This window comes from Peromyscus californicus, unplaced genomic scaffold, assembly GCF_007827085.1.
Source record: "Peromyscus californicus insignis strain IS unplaced genomic scaffold, ASM782708v3 Scaffold_19__1_contigs__length_69161282, whole genome shotgun sequence".
In the NCBI taxonomy this organism is placed as follows: Eukaryota; Metazoa; Chordata; class Mammalia; order Rodentia; family Cricetidae; genus Peromyscus; species Peromyscus californicus.
Window position 1 is genome coordinate 57904187 of NW_026294491.1, and position 19023 is coordinate 57923209.

The following is a 19023-nucleotide window of genomic DNA, read 5'->3' on the forward strand; positions in this document are numbered from 1 at the left end:
AAATACCAGCCGTACATTTCAGTTGGCTTTTTAGGGATTCGAATGAGGCTGATTTTTTTGTCTGCTTGTTTTGTTTTTACGTTGTTGTTATTGTTCGTTTTCTAGAAAATAGAACTTATTGTCCTCAGGCTTGAGGACCTAAGAAGAACCCAAGTTGTTAGCCAGACTTGTATGGATGTCGCCTCTGCTCTTTGCTGTGTCACTACAGCCCAGAGGGTCATTTAAGGACGTTACTTAATCACAGGGCGTGACTGTGGGCTCTGGGGAACTTCCAGGGTAGGGAGAGGAGGTCAGCGCAGAGGGATTGCTGACACATTCAGGCTCAGGTGTGGACTCAGGTATGTTTCATGTTGCTGGCTATGGAGCTCAAAGTTGCCATTGCCAGGGAAGAGACTTCAGACTTTTAATGGCATATCGGGCTGATTGACTTACTATATCTCAAAGTCTCAGCTGAACACGGTGGCTTACATCTGTCGTCCCAGTACAAGAGACTGAAAGAGGAGGGTCACCAAGAGTCTGAGGCCAGCCTGGGCTCCCCAGTTCAGCCAGGATTCACAGAAAGAACCTGTCAAACAAACAAAAAAAATCAGCAAACAAACCAAGAACCAAAACCGCTCTCTGAAGTTTCATACAGTTATTCACACTAGCGCAGCATGCACTCGCTGCTTGCCTGATACCAGGTAAAGAAGAAAGGTGGCCCATGCCTCTCAGAGCACTCCTCCCCAGGGTGATGGCCAGTGGGCAAGGACTGGTAATTACAATTCACTAGCATGAGCAGATGTTACATTGGAAATGTGTGTTTCAGTTTATAGCATCAGGGGCCGTTCTCGGTCCAAAAATGGCTAGGAAACTAAAGCTGATGCTTGCTTGTGCATTTTAGAGGACAAGGTCATGGTTTCACTCAAAACTGTGCTTTGCTCCTCTTCCCTGAGACTTCTCTTGCTGCCCGCAGGTAGCCACATCTGCCTGTGTGTGCGCAGTCAGGACGTCTCGACCCTTCGTCCTTGCAAACGACATGTGTTTTCTTGCATCTCATTTTACTTGGCTCCATAGCAAGCTTTATAGAAACTTTGGACTGGTCTGTAGTAAGAAAGGAACAAGTGAGGTTCTACTGCCCCCTCCACATCAAATGCAGGGCTTCAAAGTTTGCATAACAGGTAATGGGAGTGGATAAATCCAAGACTTGGGCTTTCTCTTGGTTAGCGTTGATTTTTCCCCCCACCCCCTTTGTGACCTTGGGAGAGCCCATTTCTGTTCCCACGCCTCAGTTTCGTCAGGACAGCTTTGCAAAGCTCGCTTAAACTAGAAGGGGTATGCACTCAGTCCTGCATTCCCTGTTCCAAAAGTCCCTTCTACTTCCTTTTGGAACAGGGAAGTCCTAACTGTGAAACAAGGTGGGGGGTGGGGTGGAGCAGAGCAGCCTTTGAGTGTCAGTCCATCACATTCACAACTTTTCACATCTGTGCTCAGTGAGCAGTATACATGTCACAGTTCCTAACTGTTACTGTTTTTCCTTGGCTCCTGGGTTGATTGTAAGATGCACCAGTGTGTGCCCCTGAAAACAAAATAAAAACACCACCAGTTGTAGTTGAGAGATACAGTTCTAAATATAAAGAAAAGGTAAATGATGGGCGATGTCGTTCTGTATGCTGTGAATATGTGTTTCTCTGATTGGTTGATAAATAAAGCTGTTTGGACAATGGTGAGACAAAATAAGGTTAGGCGGGACATTCTAACTAGAGAGAAAAAAAGGCAGAGAACAGAGGAGATGTTGCTGGCCAACGCCAGGAGAAGCAAGATATAAAGATACTGATAAGCCATAAGCCACGCGGCAAAGAATAGATTAATAATAGAAATGGGTTAATTTAAGATATAAGAGCTAGGTAACAAGAAGCCTGCCATGGCCATAGTTTAAAAATAATACAAGCCTGTGTGTGTGTTTATTTGGGACCGTGGGGCATCGGGAGCCGGGCGGACACAGGAAACTCTCACTACACACGTGGCTATTCTTATGTGACTTCTGGGGGCCCAAACTCAAGTCTTCATGTTTACATTTTACTGACTGAGCTAGCCCTTCAGCCCAGAAATGGAGTCTTAATGCACCCTATGCCTAACACTTGAGTGCCCCCACAGGCACACACTTTTTATTATTATCCCCTGTGCTGTATCGTGTTTGTAAGAAGGACAGGTATGTGGGACAAATTTTTAGACTCTGTTCTGTAGCGGTAGCTGGAGAGAAATTCTCCAGCTACACTGTTCTTTGAAACTGCTCTGAAGAGACTGAAGTGGATTTTTAAAAAAAAAATCTTCTTCCCCCCGCCAAGAGATAGTGACTCAATATCCCCCAAAGGCCATGTCTATTATTGATGACATTTTCCATCCTTTTAATCCATTCCCTTACTGGCTTTCTCCAAAAGCTCCCTGGGAGGAAATCAGATTGATATTATAGGGAAGAAGTTACAAAAGCTTATTTTCACCATCAATGACCAAGACTTGAGAACACATTTTATTTTTTTTGAAGCCTAAACACACGCGGAAGTAAACTGATGACTGCCAGCTTGGCCAGGCTTCTCCATCCTGCATTTTGAGACTGCCCCTTGGTCTGTAACAATCTCATGTCACTAGCTCATGAGGAAATCACATCCTGTCAGAAGTAGTCTTTATTGTACAGCCACTAATTTCAACGTGTTCCTTGAAGAATAGACAACACGGCTTTGATTTTCCCGTAAAAATCGTCATTGGGGAAACATCCATCCATTTACCTCCAGGAGTGAGTTAGAAAGGGCAGTATCATCCATCATTCAGATAATGCATTGTCAAAAGTGGGGGGGGGGTGCTGTTTTGCCTATTTTTTTTTTATCCCATCTGTAGGTGAGGTGCTCCTGAAAATGGCAGAGAACACAGAAGGTGTACACGAGTCTTCCTAAAAGTGGAATCATGGGTCACTTGGCATACACTTCAGCAAGTACTGCCAGATCCTTGCAGAGAACCTGTACGCAATCTTCTGAATTGTGTACAGTGTGTGATGTTCTGATCGGCACAGGATTAATTTCCTCAAAAAAAAATTATTTGCACCAAGTAAGAGAAAAGTCAGTTGGTATTAGAAAGGAAACTGAGGTCTTCGAATGTATGCTTAGCCTCAGGCTGACAGCGAGGAAAGGACATGGCATTATGCATTCTGTGGCTACAGGAATGCTTCCCTTCTACACACTTACGTTCAGAGAGATGCAGATCCTAGAAGGTGCCCTGCAGTGATGTTTGCTATAGCAAGAGTCAAAGCCACATGAATGTCAGAACAGGTGAGGTCCGCTGCGGACATCTACACACTTATCCCAGGAGGGAGTCAGCTCTGGCTGCTAACCTCAAGAATGTGCAGGTTGAGATTGTTTGTTCCTGTTGGTACTGTGTACATAAAGACTCAAGACCCAAGGAACAGTGTGCAAGAAATCGTAATACACTGGCTAACCTCTATGGGGACAGGGGCTGAGCAGTCGACACCTTCAGTCTCAGAGGGGTTTGATTGAAACCGTTACAATTGAAACCGGGTGTGCTGAGGTTATAATAGCACAAACTCAATGAATTTATTAAGCAATACTAATCTGTTGCGCTCAAAAAACCTAATGGAGGGCCTCTGAAGTGGCTGGGTGGGTAAAGGCACCTGCTGCCCAACCTAGCTACTTGAATTCCATCCCTACATAGTGGAAGGAGAAATCCAACTCCACATAACTGTCCTCTGACCCCCACATGTTTGCTGTTGGATGTGTGTGTGGTACACACACACACCCCTATAATCAATCAATCAATCAATCAATCAATCAATCAATGTAGCAGTAATATATTTGAAACAAAGAAATAAGGAGAAATCTAAAACCAACCAGACAAACCTAAAACCTTACTTGGGCCAGGCGTGGTGGAGCACACCTTTAATCCCAGCACTTAGAAGCCAGAGGCAGGCAGACCTCTGTGAGTTCAAGGCCAGCCTGGTCTACAGAGGGAGTTCTAGGACAGCCAGAGCTGTGTTGAGAGACCCTGTCTTAAAGAAACAAAACAAAAAACTTGAGTCTTTTTACTTCACGGCATTATTTCCTGTGAAATGGCTTTCTATTCTTCAGTCCTCAGGCTCGGTCTTAGAAAGTCTGTGCAGTGTGTTTTCATGGTTAGAACTGTCTAGACTGCACTGAGGGGAACCCCTGGTTTCTAACAATGTGACCTCGCAGTGTCCTGACGGTGCTGAGCTTAGCAATAATATTCTAAGATGTGAGTGGGTTTCCACTCGGAACCAAGAAAGCTGGTTTACTCTCTTCCTCACTTCCTCTATTCATGAGAAAGCTAGTCAGTGAGTCAGCTTGAGGCTGCAACAGCTGTTCTGTCTCTGTCAGCAGCCGGGACAGCTCACAGACACCCGCCCCAGCAGCTGGGCGGAGCCTTCCCTCCTTCCCTCCCTCCCTCCCTCCGGAGCCAGCTGGTTCTTACCAGCTTTGGCAGCATTTGAAGCACATCTTGCGGCTTCCTGCAGCTCTCCCTCTGAGCACCCAGGAAAGGAGGAGTTCTTTTGCTTGGGGCAAAGATTGACAGATTACTCTTTGAGTTAAATGTAATCTTTGGGGTTCCTTTTTGTAGCTAACTCTTGGGAATGGTCAGAATTCATGGATGCCATAGAGGTGCAACGTTACGGTAACTACCTGGTTTTAAGAAGCGATCTAGGGCCGGGCGGTGGTGGCGCACGCCTTTAATCCCAGCACTCAGGAGGCAGAGCCAGGCGGATCTTTGTGAGTTCGAGGCCAGCCTGGGCTACAGAGTGAGTTCCAGGAAAAGGTGCAAAGCTACACAGAGAAACCTTGTCTCGAAAAACCAAAAAAAAAAAAAAAAAAAAGAAGCGATCTACTGTGGCCAATTAACCCCTGGCTAACTTATGTACAGTCTTCAGGAAGACTTCAGCTGTAACAAAATCTTGACCAATTGTCCTGGTCCTCAACTCATCAGGGTGGGTGGAGTTGTCTCTTCAGATAATTTCCCAGGAGCTTCAGGCATTGGCTAGCCAGGTTAACACTGAGTTTCTCTCCATGTGTGTAAATTGATACTTTAGGCTTGCATTGGTTCCCAGATTCCGTTTAGACATCCATGCTTCATCTGTGGCTTTCCCAGGAAGGCCCACCCTGGCTTGTGTTCCTGTTCCTACTCCATCCCATGACCTTCTGTGACCCCAGGGAGAGTTAGACACACAGTAGAGGGCCTGTGCTGTCGGCCTGCTCCTTGGTGATTCCGACTGGAAGTGTCAGCATGGTTCCTTCCTTCTGCAATAAATATGCCGCCTCACATGTCTCCGGAGGCCTGGGCTGAGCTGGAGAGGAGGAAAGATAAGAGGCTTGTCAACAATTCTTTTCATTTCAGCATACTTGCTTTATCTCTGTATATGTGGCTGTTTCCCATCCATGTTCCCATTTCTGTGACTCCAGATATCAAATAACTGACCAACTTTTCCTGAAAGCCTTGGGAATCAGCATCATGCCAGTTCCATCTATGTACTTTTTGTCTAAAAAAAAAAAAAAAAAAAAATTGCTCAGTAAATTTAGTTTATTTCTGAGTTGGGTCCAGCAAGAATTCACACTTCCAAAGTGTGCATTTAGAAGTCATTGTCAGGGTTGGAGAGATGGTTCAGTAGTTCAGAGAGCTTATGGTTTTTGCAGAGTGCCTGAGTTTGAGTCCCAGGGCCAACATCAGGCAGCTCACAACTGTTTGTAACTCTAGCCCCAAGGGATCTGACAACCCTCTGACCACACACACACACACACACACACACACACACACACACACACACACACACACACACACACATAAGTAATAATAAGTTTTTTTTTAATTATTGTTTCCTCTCATTTAAAATTTAAAGGAAACCTACCCTTCCTTTTAATCAAAGCTATGTGGTTTTTGCTATTTCTTTTGCTTTTGAGATTTTAATATAATTGCATCATTTCCCCCTTCCCTTCCCTTTCCTCCCTCCAAACCTTCCCATATACCCTTTCTTGCTCTCTCTCAATGCATGGCCTTTTTTTCACCAATGATTGTTAAGAAGTCATTATGGCGGCCATCCTTTAGTCTGTGAACTTAGGAATAGAATATATTCAGATAAAAAATTTTTTTTATGATCTGGCTGCTAGCTCTCTTCCCTCTTACCTGAAATCCTGGGAGCACATAGATTTAAATTCCTTTTTAAATTTTATTTTATTTAGTGTATAGGCATGTTTTGCTTGCATTTGAGTATGTGTACTACATGCATGCCTGGTGCCTGTGGGGGGTCAGAAGAAAGTATTGAGTCGTCTGCAACTGGAGTTACAGAAGGTTGTGAGTCACCATGCCGTTCCTGGGAATCGAACTCGGGTCCTTCGCAAGAGTAACAAGTGCTCTTAACCACTGACATCGCTCCAGCCCTGGGTTTAACTTCTTTACTGCTTTTTTGTCTGAGTTCTTGTTCTCTAGCATCGGAACCAGTGGATTCGATGGAGTCAGACATTACAAAATCCTGGCCTGGCAAGGAAGAGAGGCCTCAGGCTAGGATTCCGACACGAACCTGCAGATGGTCCCAAATCTAATTTCATCTTCATTAATGAGCAGCTGGTCGGCAGGGGAAACACGCTTGAGATAACATCGCACTCCCCACATAGCTGTCATTTTTTACTTATTTGTGACCATAATTCCTTTGAGATAAACCTTTAGTGGAAACTCAGTTTGTTTGTTTTTCTTAACTGGTCCATTACTGGTCTGCCAGGATCTGAAATATTTTCAAATAGAAAACAAATTATCGGTCTCAATCAAAGTATGTGGTGTTTACAGAATGTCTCATCCGTCCTTCTATCCTAGGACAGCTGTCCAGCCGGAGGGTAAAACCACTATTGAGTTCCATGCCCCGGCAGCCCCTTCTGATCAACCCTTCCGCCGCCCAGAGGCCAGAGCATCTTCTTGTACTCCTGTACTGTTAGTGATGAGTTTACGGAGCTCAGCTTCTCTAAGCGCTGTGGGCTTTTGTTCCTCAGCACAGATTCCAGATGGATTGTACGGATTCATCTTGGCATTTTGGGAGAGCCAGCTTTCCAGCGGTTTTTCTCCCCCTTCCTCTTTTCAAAGGTAGGGTCTCTTACAGTCCAGGCTCCTCTTAATTTGACTTTGAACTTCTGACCCTCCTACCTTCAGCTCCTGAGTGCTAGGCAGGTATGTGCCATCATGCCCAGTTTTAAGTGGTGCTGAATCTCAATCCCAGGGGCTTCATGCAAGCTAGAGGAGCACACTGCCAACTGAGCTCCATCCCCAGCCTTGGGTAGGACTTACTTCTTAAAGCCTTTCTTGTTTACAGGATCTGGGTGGCAAGCTATTCAACTCATGGAATAGCAATTAGTTTCAGTTGGGATTAGCAAAGGGTGCTCTTGGAAGCATTACTAAAATGATATTTTCACAAGCAAACAGAGAACTCTCTTCCTTTGTGGTGTTACTTGAGACGTGGGGGGAGCATCAGGTGGGAAGGGTAACTTTTGTGTATCGGACTTCCTCAGAAGCCACCAGGCATCTGTGGCCAGTGGCTGCGTCACAAAGAAGAGAGCATGGTGATATCCATGTGGGAAATGCGAGGGGCTAAGGGGTTAAGTTGAACCATTTTAACAGGCGGACAAGAAGCATCCAGGCTGCATAATTAATGCTTCATTTTGGGGGAATCACTGATGAATCAAAGTCGTTAGTTCGTTTTGTGAGTACAGATTGTGTAACCGCAGGGAAATCGTAATTGGGTAGTAGCTGACAATAACTAGTAATCCTTAGCTGAGTGAAATAATTGGGGATAACTTGGCAAGGAGAGCAGGACTTGGTCGTTTGTGGGGGGGGGGGGGTTAAGAGAATGAAATGGCAATAATAAAGCAAGCAGCATGTGAGACAGTTTGGGTGGAAGCGACTTAGAGGTGACCTAACCTACACTTTTTAGTTTAGGAATAAATAAAGAAGTCGGGTCTGACGGGGAAGTGGTTTTTCTAAGACCACACAGCTGGTGTGGGATGTCTCCTTTTCCCCTTGCATGATTTTCTGAGACTTTTGAGGCTTTTTAATTTTACTTAATCTCTTGAGCATTTAAATGTGGGGAACAGGAAACGCATGCTGGAGGGTGCTTAGGGGGGTCAGGACAGGCACCTATTCCGGCCTGCAGAGGACACCCAGTGCTGCTGCCTGGTTGTGGGAAGAAAATTAGGCGACTCAAAACCTCCCTTGATTCCAGCACTACTCCGATCACGAGTAAGCGGTCGGAGGGTTTTCCTTCAGTGTGCACGGTTCACCATCCCCAGAAGCTGAGGAACACTGCACCCTCTGAGTTGGCCTTCCCTGCGAAGGCTGGCCAGGGGAGGGATTTTTTTCTTTCCACCTTCAGCAAAGCGGTGGAGGTTTCCAGTTGAGTTGAGGACACAGAGTGGGCCCCCTTCAGCTTGGAACTGGGCGAGTTGACAAGGACAGGAAGACGGTCACCATAACTTAGATGCACCGTCCCAGGCCTCAGAGTCCAGAGATGCTCAGGCCCCACACTCTGCTGTGTTTATCAAGTCTGAGTAGATGACTCTTTGTCGTCCATGTTCCTGATGTTCTGAGAGGAAGTCACAACAGCCGTGGGGTGATGGGGCTGACTCAGCTGGAAGGTAAGGGTGGCTGTTTATCTACCCTCCCTTCCAGCTTTAATAAGCATCTGGAAGCACTAAGTGTACCTGTGTGGAGACTAATCAGGGGGAACACCAACGGCTTCTTGGGCCAAGCAAAATACCATGTTCTGGAAGTGCACTCAATAGCCCTGTTCTCTGGCCCTGCTGCCCTTTGCCCTGTTCCCTCCCCTTCCCATCTGTCTCTCTGTCTCCCCCTTCTTTCTCAGATTGGCTCCCAGTTATCTCATCTGACAGCTTTAAAGCAAAAGGAACCATGGTTTTCTAGTTTTTCTGGCGGAGCAACAAGTATCTGGTGGACACATTTCCTTTCTGGCCAAGGTCTGCCAGAGTCCTTTCTTCTCAGTTGCAGAGCGCTCTCCTCTTCAGTCAGATGGGGGTGTTTGAGTCCCTGGACACCTCACGGAAGTACAGAGCGACTGAGCTGTGGTGAATCTCTGCCAGCACCCCCTGTTTTTCAACCCAATATAAATACAAGTTGCCACAGCCACAATAGCTTCAAATTAGCAGAAGGAAAATATACTTATCGGTAGGGATGCTTTTAAAAATAACACGCCTTGTTTTTTCTATTATAGAATTAATATGCCCCCACAGAGAACTTGGAGAGCCTGAAGATGCTTAGAGAATAAATGAAGTTACTCTATTTTGTGATTATTTTTCACAAAGCTTTTGCATAGGTTTTTGAAGACCACGAGACTCTTCTGAGGAAATCTGGCTTTCTTGTTTTGGTGTGTGCCTTCTCTGGCTGGGAATGTGGCTCAGTGGGCAGAGCCCTTGTCTAACATGCACAAAGCCCTAGGTTTGATTCCTCATCACTGCATAATCCAGACTGCAGAAGCAAGAGGATCAGGAGTTCAAGGTCATCCTCGGCTGCATAGTGAGTTAGAAGCAGGGATATATGAAACTGTGTCTTAAAAAAAAAAAAAGACAAGGTACTTACCTTCTCTTTTAAATAATATTACCATATTAATATTGATGTTCTTCGTTGCTATAAACTCAAAACACCAAATCACGAACTTTCATAATTAATAGAGTAACTGTTTCATCCCACAGAGCCTGATGATCCAGTTTCTTGGTTAGAGATGTGCCAGGAAACGCAGTAGCTAATACAGGGTTGCAAAGCAGCTTTGGGAGCTGTCGTTAATATTGTGTAAGAGGAGGAGAGACGTTTCTATGAGCTCACAGGAAAACGGCACACAACTTCCAGCTCGATTCCAAATGCAACCAGCCACCCAAAGCCGGAGAGGAGATTTTTAAAAGGATGCTTGTCACGTGGTTCATGGCTCCAATGTGATGATGCCGAGGCATTTACCGGGGCACCTCCGTATTCACCTGGCTCTTGTTAATTACAGTAGCATCAATCAGTTCAGGACCTTGTGCAATTCTGCTGGAAGTCTGGTGCTTACTTTCCAACTTCTAGCGAAGTTGTTGGGAAAATAAAGATTGGAAGTTTGAAATGGGTGCAGGAAATAGGTGGGTGGACTTCTCTGTTGGCACTCATTTGTGGGTGGGAGGTGCTTTCTTTTTCTTTTTTAAAACAAGAACAGTGTGCTATATTGATGGGCCATGTCACCCAGTGTAATGTCCCTGAGAATCAGAATGTAGACAAGTGCTCTTTGTCAGTTGGGGGTACAAAGGGGATGCTGGCATGAATGTGTGACTGCGTGCATTTTCAGGGAACAGCACCCTATGCCAGGGCCTGTTGAATGAAAACTCAAAGCATATGCATAACTCTTATCTGGGGATCAGAAGGGCCCCTCTGGGGATGCATGTCAACCAGCTCTGGAAGCACAGCCAGCTGTGGGCGGTGCTTTACGGGAACATCCTGTTAGAATGTCAGCGCCGTGCAGGAATCGGTGGTCTTTGCAGATCTTCAATCACTTGCAAAAAAATGTCTCGGTCGTTCAGAGTTGTAAAAGAGGCAGGCATGTTTGCTTCATGTCTTACGTAAGTCTTTAATGTAATCCTATGAAATCGGAGTCGGTGTTTGGCCTGGAGAGCTGACAGCATCTCACTTGAAGGGTTTGAGAGGATAAGAGTTCTCAGGGTGGTCAGCAGCCGCTTTGGGAGAGTGTATGTCATCTCCGAACACCGTCCTGTGTGACTGGCCATCTGCTTCCTGGACAGTCATCCATTCCATTCTGGGTATATTAGTTGGGTTTTTGTTGTTTTTCTTCTCCTCATTGCTGTGAACAAAAATACCTAACAAGAAGCAATTTAAGAAGGTTTCTATTAATTTATAGTTCAAGGGGATGCAGTCCAGGCATGGCATCAGGAACTCGATTACACTGATTACACTGTCTCTAGTCAGGAAACAGAGAAATGAATGCTAGCACTCAGCTCGCTTCTTCCTTTAAAAGATATTTATTTATGTTGTGTGTGTATATGTGTATACCACATATATGGGGGGGGGGGTGCCTGTGAAGACCAGAAGAGGGCATTGGATCCTCTGGAGCTTCGGTTTTAAGCATTGGTGAATGCTAGGAACTGCACTCCGGTCTTCTGCAAGAGCAGCAAGCGTTCTTAACTGCCAGACCGTCTCTAGCCGCACTCGGTCCTTTTTCTCCCAGCCAGTGGAATAGTTCCTACATTAAGGGTGAGGCCTTCCACCTCAGTTAACCCAGTCTACAAACACCCTCACAGGCATTCCCAGAGGCTTATCTGCTAGGTGATCCTACAGCTTGTCAACTTGACAATCAGTGATAACCGTTATACCAGGAAAGTCAATAAAAACATAAAATCAGTGGACTAGGGGATGCCATAAGTACCTGGTGGAGTTCTAAAGCACTCCTTAAAAGTGAGGAGGTTAAACAGACTTGAACACTGGATCTCTCGGGGTGACTGTGTGCCCTCTCTGGGCTCTGGTCTCTTCACCCCTAAAGTGAGCCCCACTCCCATGCCCACTGCATGTTCCTGGCATAAGCCCTGGTCATCCCTCACTGCCATACTTAGGAGTATCCGTCCAGGTTCCTGGTTTCTTGCCTCCCTGAAATCATTCTTCACAGAGCAGGGGGAGTGGTGGGAACGTACCTGTCTCCGTCGGAACTGGCTCCACTGTGGAAAGCAGGCAGCCTTCGGGCTGCCCCCCGTTCTCTGCTGTGAGTTTCTGGAAATGAAAGCCTGAGTGTAGCAGGCTTTCTTGTGGGCCACCAACCAGCTCCCAAATCATGACACAGAGACTTGTTATTAGTTATGAATGCTTGGCCTTACCTTAGCTCCTGTTCTAATCGTGTTTCTCTTGACGTTTTGCCTCGAGGCTTTTTACCTTTCTTTCATTCTGTATGTCTTACTTTCCTGTTTCCTCCATGGCTGGCTGGCTGGCAGCTGCCTGGCTTCTGGCCCAGGGCGTCTCCCTTTTTTTCTCTTGTTCTCTCTTCTCTCTCGTTCCTCGAGCCTAGATTCCTCCTCCTACTTATTCTCTCTGCCTGCCAGCCCTGCCTATCTCTCTTCTGCCTTGCTATTGGCTGTTCAGTTTTTTTGTTAAACCAATCAAGTGCCTTAGGCAGGCAAGGTGAAACAGCAACACATCTTTACATAATTAAACAAATGCAGCATAAAGGAACGCAACACACCTCTGTGTAGTTAAAGTACTATCCCTCAACATAAACAAATGTAACACATCTTTGCCTAGTTAAAGTAATATTCCACAGTACCTGAGGTCTGGTTTCAGTTCTGCTTCCTGCCTGTTGGACCTTCAGAAATCACTTCCCTGAGGCTGGAGAGATGGTTTAGTGGTTAAGAGTGATTGCTGCTCTTCCGATTTGGTTCCCAGTACCTATGCCGAATGGCTTACAACTATCTATTACTCCATCTCCAGGGATTCCGATGCCTTCTTATAACCTTCCTAAGCATGCGCCGCACACCTATGGCATACACACAGACACATAAATAAAAAAAGAAGTCTTTAGAAAGAAAAGGGAGGGGGTAGAGAGATGGCTCAGCTGTTACAAGCACACACTCCTCTTGCAGAAGACCTGATTTTGGTTCTCAGTACCCACAATGGATGGGTAGGTAGTTCATGTGCTTCTCCAGCTCTGGGGTATCCAACGCCCCCTTCTGGTCTCTGTGGGCACCTGCACTAGTGTGCATATCCACTCCCCACCACACACACACACACACACACACACACACACACACACACACACACACACACACACAATTTAAAAATAAAGAAGATATTTCATATTTCCAGGCTGAAGTTCGGTGGTTTGGTTTGGTTTTGGTTTTGGTTTTGGTTTTGGTTTCTTTCTTTCTTTCTTTCTTTCTTTCTTTCTTTCTTTCTTTCTTTCTTTCTTTCTTTTTTTTTTTTTTTTTTGTTTGTTTTCATTTTTGGAGATAGGGTTTCTATGTGTAGTTTTGGTGCCTGTCCTGGATCTCACTCTGTAGAACAACCAGGCTGGCCTCAAACTCACAAGAGATCTGCCTGGCTCTGCCTCCCGAGTGCAAATTAAAGGCATGTGCCATCATGGCCCGGCCCAGGCTGAAGTTTTTACCTGTTTGCGATATAGCACTAGTTTTATTGTGAAGCATCTACCAGAGAAGACCCCTCAGAGACAGGTTCAAGCTGATGGAAAGTCTTTATCAGCTTACCAGTGACTGGACCCAAGTGCAGCCTCAAGCCTTTCTCAGTGTAAACTTTTCAGCCCAGCTGGGTTGACACACCTCAGTTGGCAAGAGCAGTGAGCCAGTACCAAAACTCCAGAAGCCAAAAGGCAAGGTTAGTTCATGTAGGGACCTTCCCCGAACTACGGACTTGGACGGATTAGGTTTTTGTTCTAGTTTTGACAGGTATTGCAGCCTATGTGCTGGGGTCCATGTCCGAACAGGACTTCCACCATGGTGTCAGTCATGCTAAGGTCTGGGGGCCTGTGACAGATTGCCACAGGTGGGGTGACAGAACACCACAAATGGGGTGCCTCCAACAAAGACGCTTGTTTTCTCCCTATTTTTGGAGCCTTCTTGGGTCTCTCACCTTTGCTGATGACTGGTGGCTTCACAGGTCTCCCCTCTGTGGGCCTGTGTCCTCTGTCTTTATGAAGGATGCCACAGTGCTGGATTAGGACCCACCCTCACGACCTCTTTTTCTTCATAACTTCTTTAATGGCCTTATCTGTAATCATAGTCTGAGGCGTGGTGTTAGGGTTACCTTGTCTTCAGCTCCTGGCAGAGGGGAACATCTGGGTACGATCTAAGACTCCTTCTGGTTGTTAGCGTTTAAGTTTAGACTGAGTTTTTTCTTACCTGTGTCCAGCTCCACGCCCCTGAGGTAACAGCTTAGTGAGTGTGGCAGTTCCTGTTGTCAACTTGACAGGGTCCAGAATCACTCAGGAATGGGCCTCTGGACATGTCCGTGTTGACTGATGTGAAAAGACTCATCATTTTCCTTCCTCCCTCCCTCCCTCCCTCCCTCCCTCCCTCCCTCCCTCCCTCCCTTCCTTCATTCCTTCCTTCCTTCCTTTTAAAGGAGACAGCACTATGATCACACAGGACAACCTGAAACCCACCAGGCCAGCCCCAAACTTACAGGTGCCATTCTGCCTCAGCCTTCCACATCGCTAGGCATGAACCACCATGCCCTGTCTAAAGACCCATCTTAACTGTAGGCAGGGCCATTCCCAAGGCTGGGTTCCTGGCTTGCACTGGAGTTCCTGCCCTCGTTGCTCCCTGCTCCCTGAAGCTGCCGCTGCCTTGACTCCTTGGGCCTGGTGGACTGTGCCTTGAACTGGGAGCTGGGATAAACGCTCTCTCCCCCGAGTTACTCTCCGGAGTATTTCATCACATCAATAAGACAAGTCACTACAATAGCACGTGCATATGTCCCCTCAGTTTTTGTTTGTATTTTTTTTTTTCAGAGCGGTGCCTTGCCACGTTGCTCAGGTTGGCACTGAACTTGCCATCTCCAGAGTAGCTGGGATGACATCCCCTTACAGGTCTCCTCATTTTTAGTATTACACTTTCTGCTCATGTGTGCTTTGTTTGTTTGGTTGGTTGGTTGGTTGGTTTTTTTAATGATAGAATCTTGTTAGCCCAGGCTATCCTCAAACCCAAACTTGGTCTGTCACCACCAGTACGTGTCTTCACATGTACTCTGAAGAGGTTGAAGAATGAGTTGGGGCATGGTGTGGTGGCGCACACCTTCATTCCCAGCACTCAGGAGGTAGAGGCAGGTGAATCTGTGAGTTCAAAGCCGGTTTGGTCTACATAGTAAGGCACTGTCTAAAAGTGTGTATGTGTTACTAACAATGGAACAACAAATCAAAAATGCACATAGAATTGGAAGAATCAAAAATATTAAATGTTAAGGGAGTGGGGGTTACTTTTATTCCTATATGATTTTGATATATATAATAAAATTATTTTTTTTTTTCTTTCCTCAGTTGGAAACCGACAAACTGGCTCTCCCCATGAGCCCCAGTCCGCTTAGCCCAAGTCCCATTCCTAGTCCTAACGTGAAGCTTGAGAATTCCACTCTCCTGACAGTAGAGCCCTCCCCTCTAGACAAAAACAAGGGCTTCTTCGTGGACGAGTCGGAGCCCCTTCTACGCTGCGACTCCACGTCCAGTGGTTCATCGGCACTGAGCAGGAACGGCTCCTTTATTACCAAAGGTACCAGCATCCACGGGGCCTGGGGCCTTCTCCCTGACCACTTCCACAGCCCAGCTGTAGCTGAGCCAATCGAATGGCGGGTTCAGGACGCCCTCCAAGATAAAAGCGGCCTCAAGGAAGCCACACCACTGGTTAACATGGACACACCTAGAAAGTCTTTACAACTCTGTGCCAGCGCCAGCGTTCACACATACCCATTACCTCTGTCCTGAGCATGCTATCCAATGTGTGTTTCAGGGGTCATCTGATAAAATGCACTATAGCTGGTATTTTAAAATGATTTACCACACTTGCTAAGTCTAAGGATTCAAACCCATCTGGGAAGTCAGAAGTCATTTTGCTGTTTTTGTCTTTCGAAACAGAGTTTCTCTGTGTAGCTCTGACTGTCCCGGAACTCACTCTGTAGACCAGGCTGGCCTTGAACTCACAGAGATCCGCCTGCCTCTGCCTCCTGAGTGCTGGGATTAAAGGCGGGCGCCACCACTGCCCAGCTTTTTTGTTATTTTTTGAAGTATCACGATGTAATTGTAAAGAGACAGAAACAGAGTACACTGGCTTGGGACTTTCGTTCCCAAGCATGTCAACACTTTCCTTCTGAGTTTCAGAAGAATTTAGAAGCCATTAAAGACTTGGTAAATGTCACATTATCACCACATTAGGAATCCATTCAAGGGGACTAAAGAGATCACTCAGAGGTAAACAGCGCAGACTGATTTTGCCGAGGATCTGTATTCTATTCCCAGAAGAACCCACATTGGGTGGCTTACAAATGCCTGGAACCCCAGTTCTAGGGGATCTGATGCCTCTGGCGTCAGATAGTACCTACATTCGTGTGCAAATTTTCACACAAAGACACGTAAACATACACGGGATTGAAAATAAGAATAAATTGTTTAAAAGAACCTATTCCAGCAGGTCTTTGTCTCATTTCTGCTAAGCAGATCTTTTCCTGTTGGTGTTTTTGTTTTATGAGACAGGGTCTCACGGAGCTCAGGCTTTAGGATGGTCTTGAACTCCTCTTCCTGCCTTAACGTTCCAAGTGCTGGGATCACAGACTTGGGTCACCACAGCCCTGAAAAGCTTGTTTGCTGTCCTTATGCACCAGGCCAATAAAGAGGCTCGTGTTGTTTAAAATGTCCCAGAAGGTCACTCACTCACATGGGCGGGAACCTGCCTGGCTCAGAACGCAGGCAGCTCCTCACCTCCTACTATTGTCCCTCAACTGTCCCGTTCTCTTTCCCCTGTCCCCTGCAGAAAAGAAGGACACGGTGTTGCGGCAGGTCCGCCTGGACCCCTGTGACCTGCAGCCCATCTTCGATGACATGCTGCACATCCTGAATCCCGAGGAGCTGCGGGTGATTGAAGAGATCCCCCAGGCTGAGGACAAACTGGACAGGCTCTTTGAGATCATTGGGGTCAAAAGCCAAGAAGCCAGCCAGACCCTCCTGGACTCTGTGTACAGCCATCTTCCCGACCTGTTGTAGAACACAGAGGCACTGCATTCTGGAAATGGACCTTCTGGCGGGCTGTTTCATTTTGTTTCTGACTTTTGTGTTCTGTGTGTTCTGGTGTGTGCGCGCGCGTATGTATGTGTTTAACAGAGTATATGGCCGGTGCTTGAGTTTGGGGTTTGGGAATTTTTCTTTTCTTGTTTTTCTCTTCTTGAAAGGGAATTTATAAAGCCTTTTCGATGTATCACTGTTGGAAAATGCCCACCACTAAAGTTTTTTTAAGTTCCACAGATTCTCCATTTTTGCCTTCTTACATCTTTTCAAAACTGTTCTGTGCACTTTAAAAACTTAACGTAAATGCAGTGTGACTTTTCCCACATGCTGGGTTCTGAGGCTCTTAACTTCTTAAAATCATGATGGCATCTTGTGGCTTCTATAAGCAAATACCAGTCTTTTAACAGCCGCACTTACTTTTTCTGTTTTTGTTTTTTTGGTTGTTGTTGTTTTTTTCCTCTTTATCTTACTGTTCATCCTTTCCAAGTGTTCTTAAGGACCGAGGGGATTTAAGATCCTGTTGATTACTGTAATGCAATTAGACTTCCAGTTATCTTTTTCATGTCTTGTTGTAAAGTTCATATTCATGGCTGAAACTTGACCACACTATCTATCGCCGATGGTATGGTTTTCATCTGGACACCGTACGCTGCTTGGTAACTTGTACTCCTCTTAACGCTAATATGCTCTGGGCTGGAGAATGAAATCTTCAAGTCATCAGGACTTTGCTGTTTCAGTGGCTTGACACCTGGGCCACCAAAGAACTTGATCTTCCTCCTGTAGGGACACCTCTGCTGCACCTTGGAAAGTCAACCAAGCCAGTGGCAGCTTTTGCCCAGCTTTGCTTTGGAAGATTTTTTTTTTTTTCTTTTTTAATACACATAGTCAATAGGTCCAGTTGGCCCTCAAGGCCTCTCTGGGTTTTCATCGTCAATCACTTTAATTAAAACTGGCTGCAGCTGTAAGAACTCTTGTCTGATCAATCTGCAACTACGCTCTCACTCATCAACCCGCCCTCTAACGCTCAGCAGTAGGGCTCTGCCGCAAAGGTGGTGTCGACTGCCTTTGTGTGGGTGGGCTTGGCGGTGAGGACCTGATATCAGAAAAATGCCTTCAAGTATACTAATTTATTAATAAATATTAGGTGTTTGTTACTTGAGTGGTTTGAGTGTATTTCCTCCTTAGCTTCCTCCTTTGCCGCTGTGCTCCAGTTCCAACCCCGTTCACCTCTTGGGAAAAGAGGTATGCTCTAATGGGTAAATCATGTCTAATAGGTCCATCATGCAAATTAGCAGACGTCCTTTTCGGAAGGTGCCTGGAGGTTCAGAGCACCAGGCTCTGGTGAGAACTACCAAGCCTTTCCCAGTCTTTCAAGTTAGACCTTAGGCGTTTCTTTCCTCTGGGTAATTTGTTACCTGCGGGGTGGTCTGCAGACATCCACTCGCTTCCAGCCGAAGCCTCGGTATCCCTGCCGAACTCCAGAGGGCTTTCTCAGCAGTGAGGCAGGTGGGGTCTTGTGTTGGTGGGATATCTCATGCTCACTGCAGGTTCCCCTTAGCTTAGGGCACCCCCATCTGCAAAATTCCAATGACCAAACATTAGGGAGTTTAACTTCCTCTTTTGGCGAGATCCTGGAAGTGAGTACTCTGCACACTGCGACACCCACGTCAGCAATACAGAGTCTTCTGGTGTCACCCATTTCCATGAGGCTGCTTTCTAGAAGAATCCTGGCACTCCCTGGTTCTCACGATGGGTTTCTCTTCCCTCTTGTTGATAGAAGACAAGAACTCTGTCACATACATACACACACACACACACAACAACAACAACGAGTCAGCGATGGTGGGGGAGGAAGCAAATTGTGTCAGGTTTTCATTGTTTCAGAGGATTTAGGACTCGGAGAAATACAATCCATTCATTAATTACTATTATGGTTAAGTTTATAGACTATTAGCAATTTGGGGATGCTTTTATTAATAGCCCAAGTTTATAGTTTTATATTTTATGAGGTGCTCTTTATATTGCTTTATTGGATCTTTATATCTGTCTTGTAAAGACCTGTCATTATGCCCATTTTACAGATGAAAGTAGGCTTGTAAAGCTGAGTATATTAAGCAGTTTCTTAACAGTAGAACAGAGTACCTGTGGGGAGGAAATTGCTTTAAGGGAGGTAAGATTTACCTCAACTCATGGTTTCTGAAGTCTTAGGTCTATCATCGGCCGGCTCT

The 19023-nt window shown here is 46.0% G+C and overlaps 1 protein-coding gene across 1 annotated transcript in view; it reads left to right on the forward strand.

The window, feature by feature from the left end:
* Tnfrsf21 (TNF receptor superfamily member 21) overlaps positions 1-17949 on the forward strand; it is a 73989-nt gene extending 56040 nt beyond the window's left edge. Inside the window, exons 5-6 of the mRNA XM_052745383.1 lie at positions 15062-15290; positions 16545-17949. Coding sequence (XP_052601343.1) covers positions 15062-15290; positions 16545-16774 — 459 coding nt within the window. The 3' untranslated portion in view covers positions 16775-17949. The remainder of the gene's footprint in view (positions 1-15061; positions 15291-16544) is intronic.
* Positions 17950-19023: the final 1074 nt, after the last annotated feature.